The following is a 16,261-nucleotide window of genomic DNA, read 5'->3' as shown; positions in this document are numbered from 1 at the left end:
TAAAGTGGCCGACACACTCAAAGTCCAGGCCATAAGCTTTGAAGGTTCCACTAGGATCTGCAATACTGTCTCATGGGCAAAAGAGCTCTGATGACTCCTAGAACATCTTGCTGGAGGAGTCACATGGCCACTGGTTGACAAGTCCAAATGCCCCACCAAGGCCCCAGACACATGAGGGAAGCTCTATGGGACCAGCCCAGCTGTCAGCTGCAGACTAACCAATTGACTTAACTGGCTGGCACAAAAAGATTTGCCTAGCAGAGCCCAGCTCTAATTCCTGGCGCACAAAACTTGAAAGATACAATAAAATGGTTAAGTTGTGAAGAAGTTAGGAAAAGATCACTGGGGATAAGTAGCAATTAGTTTCCGACTGAACCCACTCAACGGATTACTTGGCACTGTATTATGCATGACAGAAGAGATTGCAAGCAACCAACCTACCCCTGAAATCATTTTGGAAATATTTTTTAAATTCTTTTATTATTATTATTTTTTTAACAAATGGCCCCAGGGATGGGGGACCAGGGGAGCAGGGAGGAGGGTAAGCGAGGCCCAAGCCCCACAACCCCTCCCACCCACCCCTTTCCCCCTTATATATTTATAATCTATATACAAGGCCTGGGGAGGGGGGGGATAGGGGCAAGGGGAACTCCCTCAGCGGGGTGGAGGCAACCTAGGCTCTTTGTCCCCTCGGGACCCAGGCTCTTCTGCCCGTCGGGAAGACCCTTCTCGTGAAGGTGGCCCTGTCCGCTCCCAAGGCTTCGGCATCCAGCGTAGGGTGTCAGGTGGGGAGGCCTGGAGGTCAGGTACATGTGGAAGAGGAAGTAGGGCTCCATTCATACTGGGAAGTCAGGAATAGAAGGGCAGATTTGGGGGTAACTCGAGAATTTGGACTTTGGGACCTGGGGGTTTCTCCCTCACCTGCTGGTGAAGGTCGATGTGCTGGGTGCGGAAGACACCGCTATAGGTGGAGGGTGGGGCTTTGAGACGGGAACTGAGGCCAGAGAAAGACCTAGAGGAGGAAGAGTGTTTAAGGAGAGCTGAAGACCTGGCCCTGCCCCCCCAAAGTAAGGCCTTGGGGCTGGGCAATCTGTATCCCCAGTCCCTTCTCTTGCCTTCCAGCTGGGGGAGTACGTGATGAACCGGGTCCCCCAAGGTTGCTGCTCAGTTTTCGATAATCCTGGAACGGCTTTAGCTCTACTGGGTGAAGCTGAAGGAAGAAAATTCATGAGCCTCCTGTCTCTCAACCCGTTCATCTTGAGATAATGAACCCCTACCCCTAACTCTTGGAGTTGCCTAGCACTACAGTTCCTGTACCTTACCTCTGCTCGCCCCAAGCTAGGGGGGAAGGGCCTGGCAGGTGAAGGCAGGACCCGAGGAGCAGGTGGGGGCCGCACAGCCAAACTGGGAGGCTGCAGAGCAGGACCCACAGGCAACAGAGAAAGGGGGGGTGGGGCAGGAGGTGGCGCTGGTGGCAGGGAGCCAAAGTTCACCATAGGCAGCTGTGAGTCCACCATGGGTAGAAGCATCTGTAACAAAAAATACGGGTCTGTGTTGGGGGCAGAAAGAAATGTCAGAAAACTCAAGATAGAGTAAAATTAAAAAAGCCAGAGATTGGACAGAGAAAGAGACAGAAGGGGAAGAGGACAGATAAAAGTACCTGCTGGGCAGGGGCCCCTGAGGGGAGGTAGCCACTCTGGCCACCAGGTTGCAGAGGAGTCGAATAAAAGTCTGAGGGGGATGGAAGATCCTGGCGCACCTGCTGGGCAATGGGGAGAAGTATGTCAACTCCCCCAAAAGCATTCTCCTCCATCACCAGCTCCCTAAGCGCAGCACCTGCCCACCTATTACCTGAAGCAAAGGTGGGTCGGGCAGAGGGCTGGGGCAGAAGGCTGGAGAGTAGAGGAAGGAAGGTGGAGGGTAGAGAACTCCAGCTGGCAACTTCCCCAGCTCTGTTGCTTGCAGTGCAGAGAAATCCAGAAACTGGCCCTTGACAGCTATGCCAGAGAGCAGTGCTGAAGGGGGTGCCGGGCCCGGGGGGAGGTACAGGGGCTGTGACCTGGAAAGACATTGGGGCAAGGCAGGGAAAGGTGTCAGGGAGCCAGAGTCATCTATTCCTTTAGTCTGAGCACAACCTACTCCTTTAGTCCACTAGCACTTGGTACCTAGAAAACGTCTTCCCCTTCCCTCTCCCCTGAAACATGGCTCCATTTCCTTCTGACACACACAGGCATCTAGTCTTACCTGTAAGGGTGCACTGAGGGTGTCCCAGAGCGGAAGCCTCCATTGTTGGCATGTAACTGAGCATCTATGGCTCCCCCTGAGACCTACAGAAGAGCAAAGCTGGACTAACTCCAGTTTCTCTGGTCAAGAAAAGCTCACCCACCCACCAGCTACAGTAAAAAGAAGGAAAAAAATGAGATGACAAAAGATGTTCACACCTATACAAACTAGAGGCTTTATTGTAAGGGACAGCAGCAGAAAGGGGTCATGGGATAGGAAGTAGGTCCTACCTGAGAACTGGGAGGCCCAGGGCTGCCATAGAAGATTTCAGGGTACAAGCGCTGGCCTGAGGAGCTGGGCTCTGGGCCACAGTACCCGGAACCCAGGTTCTTGGACTGTGGTGGCGGCTCAGTGGAGGCAGAAGCACTAGGGAGCAGCTCCCAGTCTCGGGATATGGGAATGGCCTGCAAAGAAGACAACTTGTCAAGAGGGCTCTCTGAACCATCTCCAGAAACCTGAGACCTTTCCACCCAACTCTCCCTCCCCCACCTACCTCAGTGACTGATGCCGGTAGCTCCTTCTCTGCTTTTAAACCGTCTCCTACCACTAGGCGCAAGTCTGAGTCCTGTGATCATGAAGCAAGGGAAGAATGTCCCAAGATTTAGATGTGTCCTCCATGTCCCACCTCCAGTCCTTCCCTTCTCTCCACCCAACCCAAGAAACCCAGATCTAGCCCATGCAGACCTTGTCACTGGTGCCAAACTGGACTGGGGGCCCAGGTCGATGGGATGGCCGCAGGGAGCCAGGCTCTGGGCCTCGGTCTGTACGTTGCAATCGTTCTGTGCCAATGGGACCAGGGGGCAGAGGCTGCTCCCGGGGCAGCTCCTGGGTTGGGGTATATAGTGACGTGTGGATGGGGGAAGGAAACAGAAGCCCAAATAAGAAAATCCCCAGCACACACAGAATGGGGGGGGGGGGGGACGGGGGAACGGGACAGGACGAAGGTAGGGCTACAGCTGGAGTCCCAGAAACACTCCTCTTACCCTTTCTTGGCCTTTTACCTTTCTGTCCCCATCAGGGGGGGCAAGTGGCCGTCTCCTAGGAGGTTCAGAGGGTTCAGAGCCAGGTGGACCCTCACCAGGAACAGCATTCAGGGGTGAGGGGCCTCCAGGCCGCTTGGGGGGGCCCTCTGCTGCCCCCTTGAGTCCTCCATCAGGGGAACTTCGCTGGCTGCAGGGACCTGATGATACCTGAGAATCCCCACTCAGGTCCACCCCACTGTCAGACTGACTCATCTGAGAGGAGCGGAGAAGGAGTTAGTTAAGTAGGGTAGAAAGCACCCCAATACCTGACTGTGTACACAAACAGACAAACTGAAGAAAGGAGACAACTACGTGAGAGAGCAACCCCAGACCCAACCCGGAACAGGTGGGGAAGCATGGCCAGCGCACCATAAAATCCCACCTCAGATACTTCCTCCCATCCTCACTCACCTCTGTGCCAGCTACGTCCTCAAAAGGACTCAGGGGTTCCATCCAGGGCTCCATGGGACCAGGCCCGTAGCTCTTTCGACTAGTGGCTGGAAAAGCACCGACAGAAGCTGTGAGGACACTCATGAGTCCCGTCTGGCTCTAACAGTCCTTCCTTCTGCTTAGCTTTACTCACCAGTATGGAAACGATTCCAGATGTGAGGGCTTAGGGCCTCTGTTCCTACATCTCTGGACTCTCCCTGAGGGCCTGGGCCCTCGGGTTTAGGGCCCAGGAACCCAGAGCTATGAGAAGGCGGCAAAGCTTCCTAAAGGTGAGAAAGGCCGGAGGCAAAACACAAATGAGCTGAGACTAGGGAATGTAAGGAACTGGGGCAGAGTGAGGGGTGGGGTAGCGAGGGACACGTAGAAGGCATGCAGTGACCAACACTGAGAATTTTGGGGCGAAAACAGCAACAGGAAAGAATAGAGAAAACATAAGAGCCCTTGGAGCGAGCAGTGAAGCACCATCTCAAGCCCATCCCTCACCTCCTGCAGCAGCTCCGGTTTTCTGGGAGGCCGCTCCCGCCGTTTGAGGGGGAAGGGATTAACCCCGGCAGAATCCTGGGGAGTCCCGCCCACCCCCCTCACCATCGGCCCTGGCTCCTCGAAGTGGAGGTCTGGGGAAAAGGGGAAATCCGTCAGCACCAGCCTTGCTCTATCACTGACCCTAGCGTTTCCTCCTTACCCCAGATCCCAATCCTCCTATCCCTGCTCAGTGCACACACTAGCACCCGATCCCCTAGCCAGACTCTTCCCCTTCAACACCTGACCTCTGGAGATGTACAGTCTCACCCTTAGCCCCTCCGGCTTACCTGAACTGATGCCAATGCCGCTGTTGGCCCTCTGAGGGTCATAGCGGGTTGGGGGCCGAGGGGAGGGGCCTTGAGGGGTTTGGGGAGGCCCAGGCTTGGGCCTTGGGTGTCCCCCTGGTGCAGCTGCACTCCCCTGGCGGCTGCTGAGCTGGGCCAGAGCCTGTTGGATGCCAGCAGGGTTGCTGTGGATCACTTGGTCCAGGCGGAAGACAGCAGAACTGCTAGGGGGTGGGGGAGGCAGAGGAAGCCCTGCAGGACGCTCCTCTGGAGGACGGCTAAAGAAAACAGATCAGCTCCAGTATTCCCCAAATCATTACCCTTTCCCTACAAAAATCTTTCAACCTCTGCACTTCCCTGTGCAGACGTGTTTGCAAGCATCTCTAAGGAACTCTGTGCACAGGCATAGAGAGGACAAGAATGGGGCCTAGGTCGGTGTGCCCCGACTGCTTCCCAGTGCCTTTGGCAGACATGGATATCCTAATGCCTGTCCAACAGTCCTCAGGTCTCCAAACTCCACTGCACCCAACCTCACCTTCCCCTCAGGTCTTCTCCCCTCCCCCAACTTAAGCTTAAAAACAAATTTAGCCTGTCCCTACCTACCTTCGGTTCTTGGGAGAGGGCCAGCTCCTCTTGTCCCCTCGCCCTGGGCCGGTCCTCCCTCCAGGACCCCCTCCACCGCCTCCACCACCGCCAGCCTTGCTGCTGGGGCCTGGGCGCCGGTTCTGCCTCTCCATGCCTGGTCGCTGACTTGAGAAGCTCCGCTTGCTCAGATCCTTGGCTCTCTGGCTCAGGTCTCCACGGGACATGGTTGAAATGCCTGGTCCAGCTCCACTGCCCCCACCCCCAGGAGTTCCCACAATTTTGGGTGTCAGCAGTGCTGGTGGGGGAGCCTCCTTGTCCCCTCTGCGCTCACTGGCAAAGTCGCTGCTCTCTGACGCAGTCTCCCACTCCTCGTTGGCCTGGTCTGAGTTCTGGTTTGACAGATCAGGAGACTTGGCAGCTGCTCGGCGAGGAGGGGGAGGCACGGCTGCTGCTGTGAGGGTCTCCTCCGGTCCCGGGGTGGAGGCTGGAAGGGCTGGAGAAGAGAGCTTGCCCTCGGCCCCTCTAGCAGCACTCTCCCGCTCCTGTTTCAGCCTTCGAAAACGAGGTGGTTTGTCCTGCTGCTGAGCCCTCCCATGTCGCCTCCTTCGGGGCCGCTCCCCATCTTCCACACCCATACCCAGGTTGCTGCCTGTGCTGCTGCCTCCGCGGGCCATCGGGGACAGAGGCCCTGGGATCAGCTTCTCTTTCAAAGGCTCCTTACTTGGCAAAGGACCAGCTGGAGGCTTCTTGGGGGCCAGAGACTTGGCTGGAGGGTTCCAGCCTGGGCAAATGGATGGAGGGGGCCGCCCTCCCCCTCGGCCCCTGCGTGATGGCACGCCTCTAGGTGTGAAGACTCGCCCACCTCGGGCAGAAAAACGGGCTGGGGCTGGTGAAGGAGGAGCTCCTGATGGTGGGGGAGCAAGAGGGACCTGGGTGAGTACACCTTCCTTGGGTGGGGGGGCCTCCTTGTCTGAGGGGGCCAGATCACTCTCATGGGTCTCGCTGCCCGTTTCTGAGCCCCGTTGCCGGCGTCGCTTGGGGATTTCTTCGTACTCAGAACCCTCACTTCTTGTCTCGCTGGCAGTGCGACCTCGGGGAGTAGGGGGGTGATTGGGTCCCCCTGCCCCACCGGTACGCCCATCATCTCCACGAAACTCTCGGTAACTGCGGAACTCTCGGCTTCGGGCTCCCCGCCCTCTTCCTCCATAAGTCCCCCGGAAACCTCTCCCTCTGGCAAAATACTCGCCTCTGCCCCGACCCCGGCAAGTAGGACCCACTCTTTCATAGGAATAGTCCCTCCGAAGCCTCGGAGCGGGGGAAAGGTTCCCACTGGGTAGAGTCTCCTTGGGGCCCCCCACCTTCCCCTTTGCTGTCTTGAGTGGGTCTGGCTTTGTGACCTTGAGGGTTTCATCCCCCTGTTCCAGGGGCTTGGGAGGCAGTTCTTCGACTTTTGTCGGTGGTGGGGGTTTCTTTATAGGCCCAGCCCGGCGGGGAGGGGCCCCTGGCTCCTCTGGAGGGACTCCACGCCGACTGCTGCCTGGGCGAGGGCCCCAGCGGGTCTCAGTGCGGCTCTCTCTGCGGGCTGGTGGGGGGCCTTGGCCTCCAACTCCACGGGTAGGCTTTCGGTTGGCTTCTGGCCCTGTTAGCTGTGGAATTTCCTCCTTGGGGGCCTCCTTCTTGGGTGGTGAAGCTTGTATCTTGGCAGCCTCGTCACTGCCTGGGGGCCAGGGGAGTGGACGGGGTCCTGGGGCAGTTGGCTCCTCCAGAGGGAAGCGAGGGATGGGGGGCCCAGGGGCTCCATTCTCAGGAAAGCCAGGATAACTGGCCAGATAGGGTGGTGGGGGAGGTACTGGAGGTGTCTCGCTCCTGAAGAGGAAGATAGAAAAGAATGGAAATGAACATCTTAGGATGAGTAAAACTGAAACTAGGTGAGGAAACAAGAGCATTTTATTACAACCCAGACACTCCTTTCACGTTTATCCCTACCACTTCACCAATAACCCACGGCACCTGTTCTCCTAGCCTAGATCCTGTCACTAGAAACTCACCTATTTCTCTCTCACTCACCTCATCCCCTTGTCGTCCTCATCGGCAGCCTGTCGCAATGGTGAAGCAAGCGGGCGAGGGTCGGTGGATGTGGTGGTGAAGACATCTCCTACCCAGGCCAACTTTGGATCCACTGGTGGGGTGCCCCGATCCCGTAAGAGGGGTCCTGCATGGCGCTCGAATGGCTCTGAGCTTGAGCCTCCACTGTCTGAGCGCTCCCGGGGAACTAGGCCTGAGGAAACGATAACCCATTCTCATGTGACAGGCTCTCTGGCTCCAAAAGGATCTCCCCAGTCTAATCCTCCCGTCAGTCAAGTCAAAGCCAGCTCCTGTACCTCTTACTCCCAGTAAGTCTGGGCCTGGCCAGCTCTCCTGAAACAGGGTCACCCACTCAGCTTCACTGTAAATCAATCAATCCCCCCAAGTAAATCCTGGCCAAAAAAAGACCATTGGATATAAACTGAAACTCATGGACACGAACAGCAGTGTGGTGGTTGCCAGAGGGAAGGGGGTGGGGGGTGAAGGGGGTCTTAATATATGGTGACGGGAGAAGATATGACTTTGGGTGGTGGGCACACAGAGCAATATACATACCTTGCAACATAGAAACCCATACCTGAAACCTCTATGTACATACTGACGATTGTCACCCCATACATTTAATAATGGAAAAAAAAAAAAAAAACCAAAGAAAGAAAAAAGGACACAAACCTGATTTTTAAAAATAATGTAATGCTCTACATAAAAAAAAAAAAAAACACAAACAAAAAACAAGACCACCACGGTTTCTTTCTTTCCTAAGCCCATCCTTGTCACAAAGAGCTTCCACAGCAGTGCTAGGCCCATGCCCCGCCCCCTTCACTGGTGGCCCTTTATCCCACAGCAAGATGCAGGTACCCTCATCCTAGGACTGAAGGCCTCTTACCAGAGGGATGCACACCAGGAGGGTAGAAGTCCAGAGGGGGTCGGCCCTGGAGGAGCCGGGGATCCACATAAGGAGGAATCATCATCCAGCGGGGATCAAAGTTCATTGGGGGCATGGGTGGGGGCCGGCCCAGAGCACCAGGGTACAGGGCCTTGGGAGGCGGAGCTTGTGGAGCTGGAACAGCCCCCATGGTTACAGGCTGTGGTGGTGATGGGGGTACTGGGGTAGGTGGGGTGGAGCCCTGTTGATGCTGCTGCCACTGCTGCTGCTGCTTCAAGAGCTGCTCCTGGGAAGGACAAGAGAGGCATCAAGGCTGCCACCTCCAGACAAAAGGAACTGACATAAAAACAAGTCAACACACAAATGTGACATATATCTGGACCACATGGACACAGAACTGGTAGAGGGTCCCAGAAGGGAACCAATGGAGTACTGTAAACATTGGAGCTAGGCAAAGCAGCAAATCATCATCCAGCGGGGATCAAAGTTCTTAAGAGAGGAATCCCTTAAGAGAGGAAGTAACTTGATCTCACCTGCTGCTGCCGCTGGAAGCGAGGAGGTAATGACTTCTGATATTTGGGGTAGCCCAAGCCCTGGCTGGGGGGCTGCCGGGTGGGACCAACCCCATCACCCTTAGGTTCCACCTTTGGGGCTGGGGGTGTGGCAGGGTAAGGAACCTCTTCTGGTGGTTCAGGACACTCTTTTGAGGGCAGTTGAGGTTCCACTGCATTGATGAAAAGACAACAATCAGAGTGGACTATCCCACCATAGACACTCCATGAACACTCACACAATTTCAGCTCTCCCCTCTAGCTCCCTCTCTAAAAATATGGCCTTCCCACTTAGAACACATGAAATATTTCATGGCCTCTCAAGAGCCAATGGTGTGGTGCAATTAGTGTCCTATGAAACCAACAAAATCACACTTCAGAGTCTTGCTCCACGAGGCTATGGAAAGTGGTTTTAGGTCACTATATTAAGGAATTCAGGTAGCAAAACCTCCCCTTCACACAGACAGTCCCAACAACTGCCTTCTATTTCATGTCCCCTCAACCTTCCTACACACAGCTTTGACCCAAGCAGAGAAGAGATCTGCCACCTGGTGGCACCTATCCCCATCTCCATACCTGGGCTGGCTTCGAAGCTGCCACTGCTGGTGCTACTGGTACTGCCACCACCACTCACCAGGACGGGAGATGGAGCCACACCTGGAGTGGGGGTGGACTGGGCAGGAGGAGCCTGTGCTGGCTCTTCCAGTTCTTTTTCTGGTGTTGGGGCTGGTGCTGGTGAAGGAGCTGGAGGTGTGGGGAGTTCTTTGGGGACAGCAGGTGGTGGTGCTGGGGCAGGAGCAGCAGCAGGTGGGGCAGCAGGCTCTGCTTTGAGCCGCTTGTCAGGTGCCCCAAACTTCTCATCAAGTCGCTTGAGCTTCTCTGCACAGGCTGCCCGACGCTCCTCCTGCATGCGGCGCTCTTCCTCTTCCCGTCGTCGCCGGGCCCGCTCCACGGCCAGGGAAATCTCAGATGAAGACTGCTTTCGCCGCTGCCGCCACGCCTCATCCTCGTCTTCAGGTGCTGGGGGCTTGCAGGGTGGGCCCCCACGATCCTGTCAATGGGCAGACCCAGCGGGGCCAGAGGTGTCAGTCGTTATGTTTCTTATGATCTCTTTTGTAAACTGACCAACTGTCTCTAGCTGTGGGTGCAAGAACCAGGCCTTGGGTTGATGGCCTCTCTGGGGAGGAAAAAACTCATCATCCTAATCTGTTTCCTTTCCCTTCCAAGGTCCAAACACAGACCTCCTTGTTCTTACTCCCTAGGACCCCAATTTCACCCACATTCCCCTAACACCAAGGGTGCTCCAAATCTTGTCAGATTCTCCAAAGCTCTACACTTCCTACAGCCCATTTTCGACCCGCCTTCCAGCTTCCTCTATTACTGCTCCTTCAATCACGCAGCTAACGATCAGCCACAACTGACCCCCTCAAACCCTCATTATAGACACTCACTGGGTAGTCGCCAGGGGGGCCCCAGTTGCCAGCGGGGCCCCGGTGAGGTGGGGGAGGGGGAGGCTTTGGGGCAGGAGGCCCTGACTCTGTCTCTGGAGGCCGAGAGGTCTCTGCCCAGGCCGTCTTGGGAGGAGGCGGTTCGCTGCCCGTGCAGTTGCCCTTTCTGCCATCGGCTTCAGGGGTCCGTTCTTCACCAGCAGCTGCCTGGGGCTCCTTGCTGTGAGCACACCAACAGTGGTTTTAAAATCGGCTGCAACCCAGCTCTTTTAAGGGTGTACTGGCATGAGAGAAACTGAGCCCCGCCTCTTCCCTCCCCAGGAGGCCCTAACTCACTGGCCCTCAGCTCCCTCTTCATCGGAGTCTCGTCCGTCCTCCTCGTCACTGAACTTGAGCTTTTCAGTGTAGTCCACCTCCTCGTGGGCCCCTGAGGAAGGCAAAGAGCAGTAACCCAACCACTCTGCTTTCCAACTGCAGGGACACGGGAGATGGTCTAGAACTACACGATGGAATGCACCACCAATGCCAGCCCCCCCCCTTTAAAGTCTGAATCCACTGGAATCTTGTAGTTCTCAGTCCTTGCAGTTCGTTACCAGGACTGGGCTCTCCTACACACATCTCCTCTCCGCATCAATGCCTGCTCTCTCCCACACAACCCCCCATTTTCCCCTTACCAGATCTCACAAGACCAAAATGCTCGTCTCCTTAATATTCACTTACCTGCCCAACCATCGTCATTCTCCTGGTCCAACTGGTCAAATTCTTTGAGATTATCCTCTTTAAGAATGGAAGGCCGACCCATAGGCTCTATAAGGCGCATTGGTGGCCCTGAGCCCCGGGGGCCTACCACGCGGGGAAACCGGCTGTGTATGAAAAAGCAAATGGGAAAGGCAACATGGTGTATAACCACACCAGACAGAGCCTCCTGGCAATAAAACCGTCCCTCCACCAACAGGGGCCCCTCATCCCCAATCACAAACCCAGACCTGGCATTACTCACCTGGGCCCATCAGGGGTAGGGTATCGGTAAGGCCCCTGGGGTCCATAGGGCGGAGGGAATGGGAGATATGGGGGATACATCTGCAAAAAGGCCCAACAGCAGCTGCTCAGAGGGATGGTCGAAGAGCATGCCAGTTCCCTAAACCTATCTTTCTCACTCTATGTCATAGGCCCCTGCTTTCTAGCTGTCCCCTACAAAGACTAAGTCCTAATTTCTAACTCTCTAGCTTCCAGTGCAACCACCCCAAAACAAGATATCCAAACTCACGAAGGGCGGCATCATTCCTCGGTAGGGAGGGAACTGGGGTGGGCCGGAAGGCTGCAGTCCCCCCCGGGGATCATGGCCGTGATGAAGTTTGGAGTCTAGGCCCTCCAGCTCATCAGGGCCACGCCCACCTCCGTCCCTCCAAGTTGTAGAATCTGTATTTTGGAAAGGGCAGAGAGTGAACAGAGCTGAAAATGATGAGGAGCACTTAGCTCTGAGATGGAATAAGGTAACACTCCAGCCAAAAGGTAAGCCCTTCCCCACCCATACCCTTCCTCCCAAATGGCAGCCACTCACTTTGTGGGCGGAGGCTTGGTCCGGGCCCAGACAACTGTTCGGCAGACTCCCTTTCCTTGGCAGCCTTGTCCTGGTCGCCAGCCGCCTGCAGGGTCGGAAATTCCTCTCGAGAGAATCGTGACAGTAGGCTTGATGCCCTTCCACCTGTTTGGGTTGGGGAGCAAAGCAGGAGACAGAAGTACATTTACTGAGGATGCACCACGAAAGGGGAAGGTTCTGATAGGTACCAGATCAAACCCACCCCCTATGCATTAAGTGCTCATTCCCCAAGAAACACTGTTAGTTCTGGGATATCCTCCTTACCCATCATATAAGACTGAGGTAAACTTGCTCATGTGCCCCATGAAACTGAACAAGGACCCTCAAATTTAGCCAAAGAGGACCGAGGACACTTCACTGAAGGTACAGTGCAGGGCTCTGGCCTACCACTGTGCCCAGAGCAAGCTCTCCAAACAGCCCGCACTTACCATCTCCATGTGCTCCATGGGTGACGCTGGTTTGTGCCCAGGACTTTACCCCGCTTGGAACTGAAGGCGTGTTCTAGGAAGCAAAGATAATACACGGTGGTGTAGGTGGGGAGCTACAAACCACTTTGTTTCTACTCCTTCAATGACATCGTTTTTCAGATACCTCGGGGGCTGCTGGGGGTCGTTTCGGTTGGTTCGAGGCAGGCGTCTGTGAAGCCGGCAGTGGCTGCGATTCCGGCGGCTGAGCGGTTGAGGCATCGGAACTGGGATGGAAGGATGGGAAGGTTATCCAGAGCCTAAGATGCCTCCCCTACCTCTTCAACTGGAGGAGGGTAGGATTTGAACCCAGGCCTATTTGCTACTAGTTACAAATATTAGGACAAAATACTATAACCATGTCACCCTGCATAAGCTGTCATCCGTTTCTTCACAGTTTCACTCTGACAGAAAGCTAAAGGTACCATTCCTTCGTCATCTAACAGGAGTCCTGGAATAGGTAGGAAAGGGGCTTCCCTCTTTGACTCTGGCTATGTGGCTGAGCTAGACGGAGCCCAATTCAATCTGAAGTTCAGTGTAAAAATACTTATCACTCTAGGTCCCCCAAGTCTCTCTCTACCTCTTGGGGTCGGACTGGTCCTGTTTGCTTGCCCATCCTGTTCCGTCTTTCGGCACTAGTGAGACGTTGGGGTCATTGCCTTTGTTCTCGGCTTTCAGGCTTGGAAGGTTGGCTGGGGGTGGCATACGCCGAGCAATGGCAACTTTCCCAAGACTCTGCAGGCCATGGCGAGGGGCAACTGGAGAAAAGGTGGAGAGAGGGTGAAGAATGCCTTACATGGGAGACCTGATGGTATCCTACTCTAGGTACCACTTAAGACCTCCTCCATGTCTTACTACCAAACTTCTCTTACAAACCATCCCTTCCTTTGCCCTTAGCAATCTCTGAAGTCCTATCGGGAAGGCTGAGGCATTATATCCTAGGCTTTCTATGTAGGATGGTTGATCTTGAGCCTGCAGGGAACAAGCTGGCTCTAGACTTCTCCAAGTCCACATTTCTTTGCCTCCAATTCTTACGTGTCCAAAGACAGGGAACCACAGACACGCCTTTGTAGGAGGGTAATTGTTGTTTACGCAAAGCCCAATGTCCTCTATGGAATCCAAGATAAAGTTGGGGAGTCTCTAGTGTTCCTCTACTTTTGTTGATAAATTGTACTGTAGTCACTTCCCTTCAGAGCTCTAAATGCATGCCCCATTCATGCCCAGCCTCCATAAATTAGGAGTGTCTTTGCAGGACCCTCACCAGTGGGTTTCTGGATCTCTAAGGACTTGCCCTTATACGTATCAAACAGGTTGAGCGAGGAATACTTCTTTCCATCCTTCCCCTTGGCAGTCGGCCCCGAGCGATCGGACATTGCGCTGGAAGCTCATTGAGTACGTTGGGTCCTACAGGCACCTCCCCCAAAACGTGCCGGAGCCTGTGGGCCAAACACCAACCAAGTGTTTCATTTTCTGCTCCCTTTACAGATTGCAATAGAAACTTAGACGATGCCTTCCACTCTCATTAGGAGCCTCTGGTATCTTTTCCTTCAGCCTATTCAAACTCTCCAGTCCCCAAATACCATGTTCCCTCTCACCCAGACATCTCCTGCCAAGGAAATCCAAATAAAAATCTAGTATCTTCCTAGTATAAACAATCTCCCTTCTGTGCCAGTCTATAAAGGGTAGCAACCTCTTCATTATCCCCACCAGTAATAATCTCTTCACCAAAATCATTTCAAAGACCCACAACAAAACAGGGCCAGTCCAAGCCCCAGAGAAAACCAGAAAGAGGCATACAGCTCCATCATGCAAGGAACAGAGCTTTAGATCCTGACTTATTAGACACCCTAACTGTGCCCCAGGTTCCATTCCCAGCACCTCACTCCCATCTGGGGGAGGTTTGCAGGAAGGTTTGCCAGGAGTTTAAGGATTTTATGAGCTTGCTCAGCCAGACTGGGGGCTGGTGCCAGAGAATTCCTCATGGAATTGGGGTTTGACACACTCCCAAAGTACAGAACCCCAAGTATTTAGAAAACCCCATCATTTTTGACACCTGCCCTCACCCCAGCTCTTGGGGAAAAAAATCTTGTCTGCAGGTGCAGTGCTGGCAGGGTCTGGCTCACCCTAAGTAGACCAGAGAAAAACAAAGCATTATGGAGTCACTTCAAAAGCACCCTGTAACCATGAGGCCAAGGCCAAAGCCAACTTCATTTTCCTACCCTCCGTAAGAAAGTCCAACAGCAGTTTCTCCTCCTAATACCCTGTTCCCCAAGCAGGCCAAGCTCTGCATGGTCAGTCGCTTTGAGAGTGACCAGGCATTCATTTATAAGGGAAGGCGGTGTAAAGGAAAGAGGGAGGTGGTGGGAAGTCCAGACAGGATCAGGATGAAAACTAAAACTGGGGAGAGCCTTAAGCAAGTTAGATGAGATGATGGGGGCTGCTCTGTAGGTGTTTAAAGAGGCCAACTGAAAAAATGTAGGAAGGAAAAGGGGATAGAAGAGTCTCGAAGAAACTAAGACTAACAAAAGCATGAAGATGAAAGCAGGTGGAAAATAACACACGTAAGCAGAAATGGTAGAAAAAGGGTGCAGAGCAAAGTTAAGGGGGTAGTGTCAAGAGACCAGGAAGAAAAGAGGTGTCTGGGTACTAGAGGAGCGATAATAGGAAAAATGAAAAGAGGAGGGGAGATGGAGGAACGCAGAGCGCAAGTATGCGGGAAAAAGGCAGGGTTCGAGAGTGGGAGTGACTCGACGCAAAAAGGGGCGTCAAGAAGGGGCCCTTGCGCTGAGTGGGAAGGAGGCTCGCCCTCCCAGAAGACTGTCGGGCGCGGCCCACCCCAGAGCGGCGGCCGCGAAGGGGGCCCACGGAGAGGGGCGAGATGTCAGCAGCACAGCGGAGGGTCGGGAGTTACCGGTCCAGGAGAGTGGGCCGCCCCATTAAGTCATGAAGGTGGGTGGGTAGGGGCAGGTTACAGACTCTGAGCGAGGGGCTGGAGGTGCTGGTCCCAAAGAGGTGGTATCGGAGGGGGAGGGGCAAGGCAGGCCCCGGCTGTAGGAGGACAAAATGGCGGCGGCTAATGGCAGCTTGTCCTCCCCACCCCCCCGCCCCGGCCCGCCACCACCGCCACTGCTACCGCCACCACCGCTCCCGCGCTGGAAAAGGGCGTAAGCACTCGGCTTGCCCAGACTCACCTGGCCGGGTGCGCGGGGATCCGGGACCGGGGCCCAGGGGCTCCCCGGGGTGGGATGGCGGTGGGGCGGGGGCGGATGGCGGCGGATGGCGCCGGGTTCGGCTCCTCCCGTCTCCCTCGCTCCCTCCGCGGCAGGGCTCCGACTAACGGCCCATCCGGGCAACCGCCGCCCCCGGGAGCGCCCCCCCACTCCCGCCTCCCTTCGCGTCTAGACACGCCTCTTATTTGCATAAAGGGCGGAGCGCTCTCTACCCTATCCCTCTTTACTTCCAGGGCTGTTCCTATTTTTAAAAAAAAAGGGCGTGAGGAGCAGGCATAGGTTATTTGCATAAAAAGGAGGGGCTTACAGGCGCTTGGACGCCGATTGGCTGAAGAGGCGGGCCCCTGGGTCGGCCGTTGATACGTGTAGATGGGGCGGGAATGTGGCGCCCGTCGGCCGGGCAGTTGGGGCTCCGAATTTGCTCGGGGGGGGGGGGGGGGAGAGAAAGGGGCGGGGCGTGCGTCGTGCGTTCGTGGAAAGATGGGAGCGGAGAGACGTAGGGACGCCGAGAGTGGAAGGAAACGATGTAGGGTTCCTGGTGCTTTCAGCCGAGGAGACGAAGCGGGAGGACTCGGCGGAAGGGATTAGCTGCCGGAGGGCGGAGCATACGTAACCGGGGTAGTCTCAACTCACGCGTCCTTCCGCGAGAGGTGAAAGCACCAGGGGGGCGGGGCCTTCATTTATTAAATCACGTCATGCAAATGAGGTGGGTAGACAAGCCAATCGAAGGGTTCGGGGGAGTGTATTCCAGGCCTGGCGCCGCTTGGGGAATCTTTGAGCAGTTCTATCTATTTGCATAATATATGCAAGTCATTTGAACAAAGATAGGCTAGGAATGACCTATTCATCAA

At 55.2% G+C, this 16,261-nt stretch overlaps 1 protein-coding gene and 1 non-coding gene across 5 annotated transcripts; both read right to left on the bottom strand.

Moving 5' to 3' along the window:
• Positions 1-449: 449 nt before the first annotated feature.
• PRRC2A (proline rich coiled-coil 2A) lies at positions 450-15,459 on the bottom strand. 4 transcript variants are annotated; one of them, XM_087817270.1, is made up of 31 exons: positions 15,372-15,459; positions 13,442-13,616; positions 12,761-12,938; positions 12,308-12,407; positions 12,145-12,217; positions 11,678-11,821; positions 11,384-11,535; positions 11,117-11,196; positions 10,837-10,979; positions 10,453-10,543; positions 10,120-10,336; positions 9,245-9,719; positions 8,651-8,841; positions 8,118-8,403; positions 7,214-7,424; positions 5,165-7,012; positions 4,565-4,839; positions 4,239-4,369; positions 3,889-4,018; positions 3,717-3,802; positions 3,285-3,518; positions 2,968-3,108; positions 2,777-2,848; positions 2,514-2,687; positions 2,245-2,327; positions 1,852-2,059; positions 1,661-1,762; positions 1,323-1,529; positions 1,116-1,210; positions 922-1,012; positions 450-795 (listed from the first exon to the last, which is right to left on the bottom strand). In XM_087817270.1, the coding sequence occupies exons 2-31, from the start codon at positions 13,551-13,553 to the stop codon at positions 655-657; spliced, it is 6,471 nt and encodes a 2,156-aa protein (XP_087673396.1). In that variant the 5' UTR covers positions 13,554-13,616; positions 15,372-15,459; the 3' UTR covers positions 450-654. The 4 variants fall into 4 exon arrangements, with proteins under 4 accessions (XP_087673396.1, XP_016070833.1, XP_016070835.1 ...); XM_016215347.2 differs by lacking the exon at positions 15,372-15,459 and adding an exon at positions 15,016-15,198; XM_016215349.2 differs by lacking the exon at positions 15,372-15,459 and adding an exon at positions 15,016-15,198 and having other exon boundaries at positions 1,661-1,759.
• LOC148093001 (small nucleolar RNA SNORA38) lies at positions 13,128-13,258 on the bottom strand. The gene has a single exon (XR_015714603.1). It is a non-coding gene; the product is annotated as a small nucleolar RNA SNORA38 (small nucleolar RNA).
• Positions 15,460-16,261: the final 802 nt, after the last annotated feature.

This window comes from Miniopterus natalensis, chromosome 5 (assembly GCF_054644295.1).
Source record: "Miniopterus natalensis isolate mMinNat1 chromosome 5, mMinNat1.hap1, whole genome shotgun sequence".
Taxonomy (NCBI): Eukaryota; Metazoa; Chordata; class Mammalia; order Chiroptera; family Miniopteridae; genus Miniopterus; species Miniopterus natalensis.
Note: the sequence above shows the minus strand (reverse complement) of the source record. Positions and strands in the feature narration are given on the sequence as shown.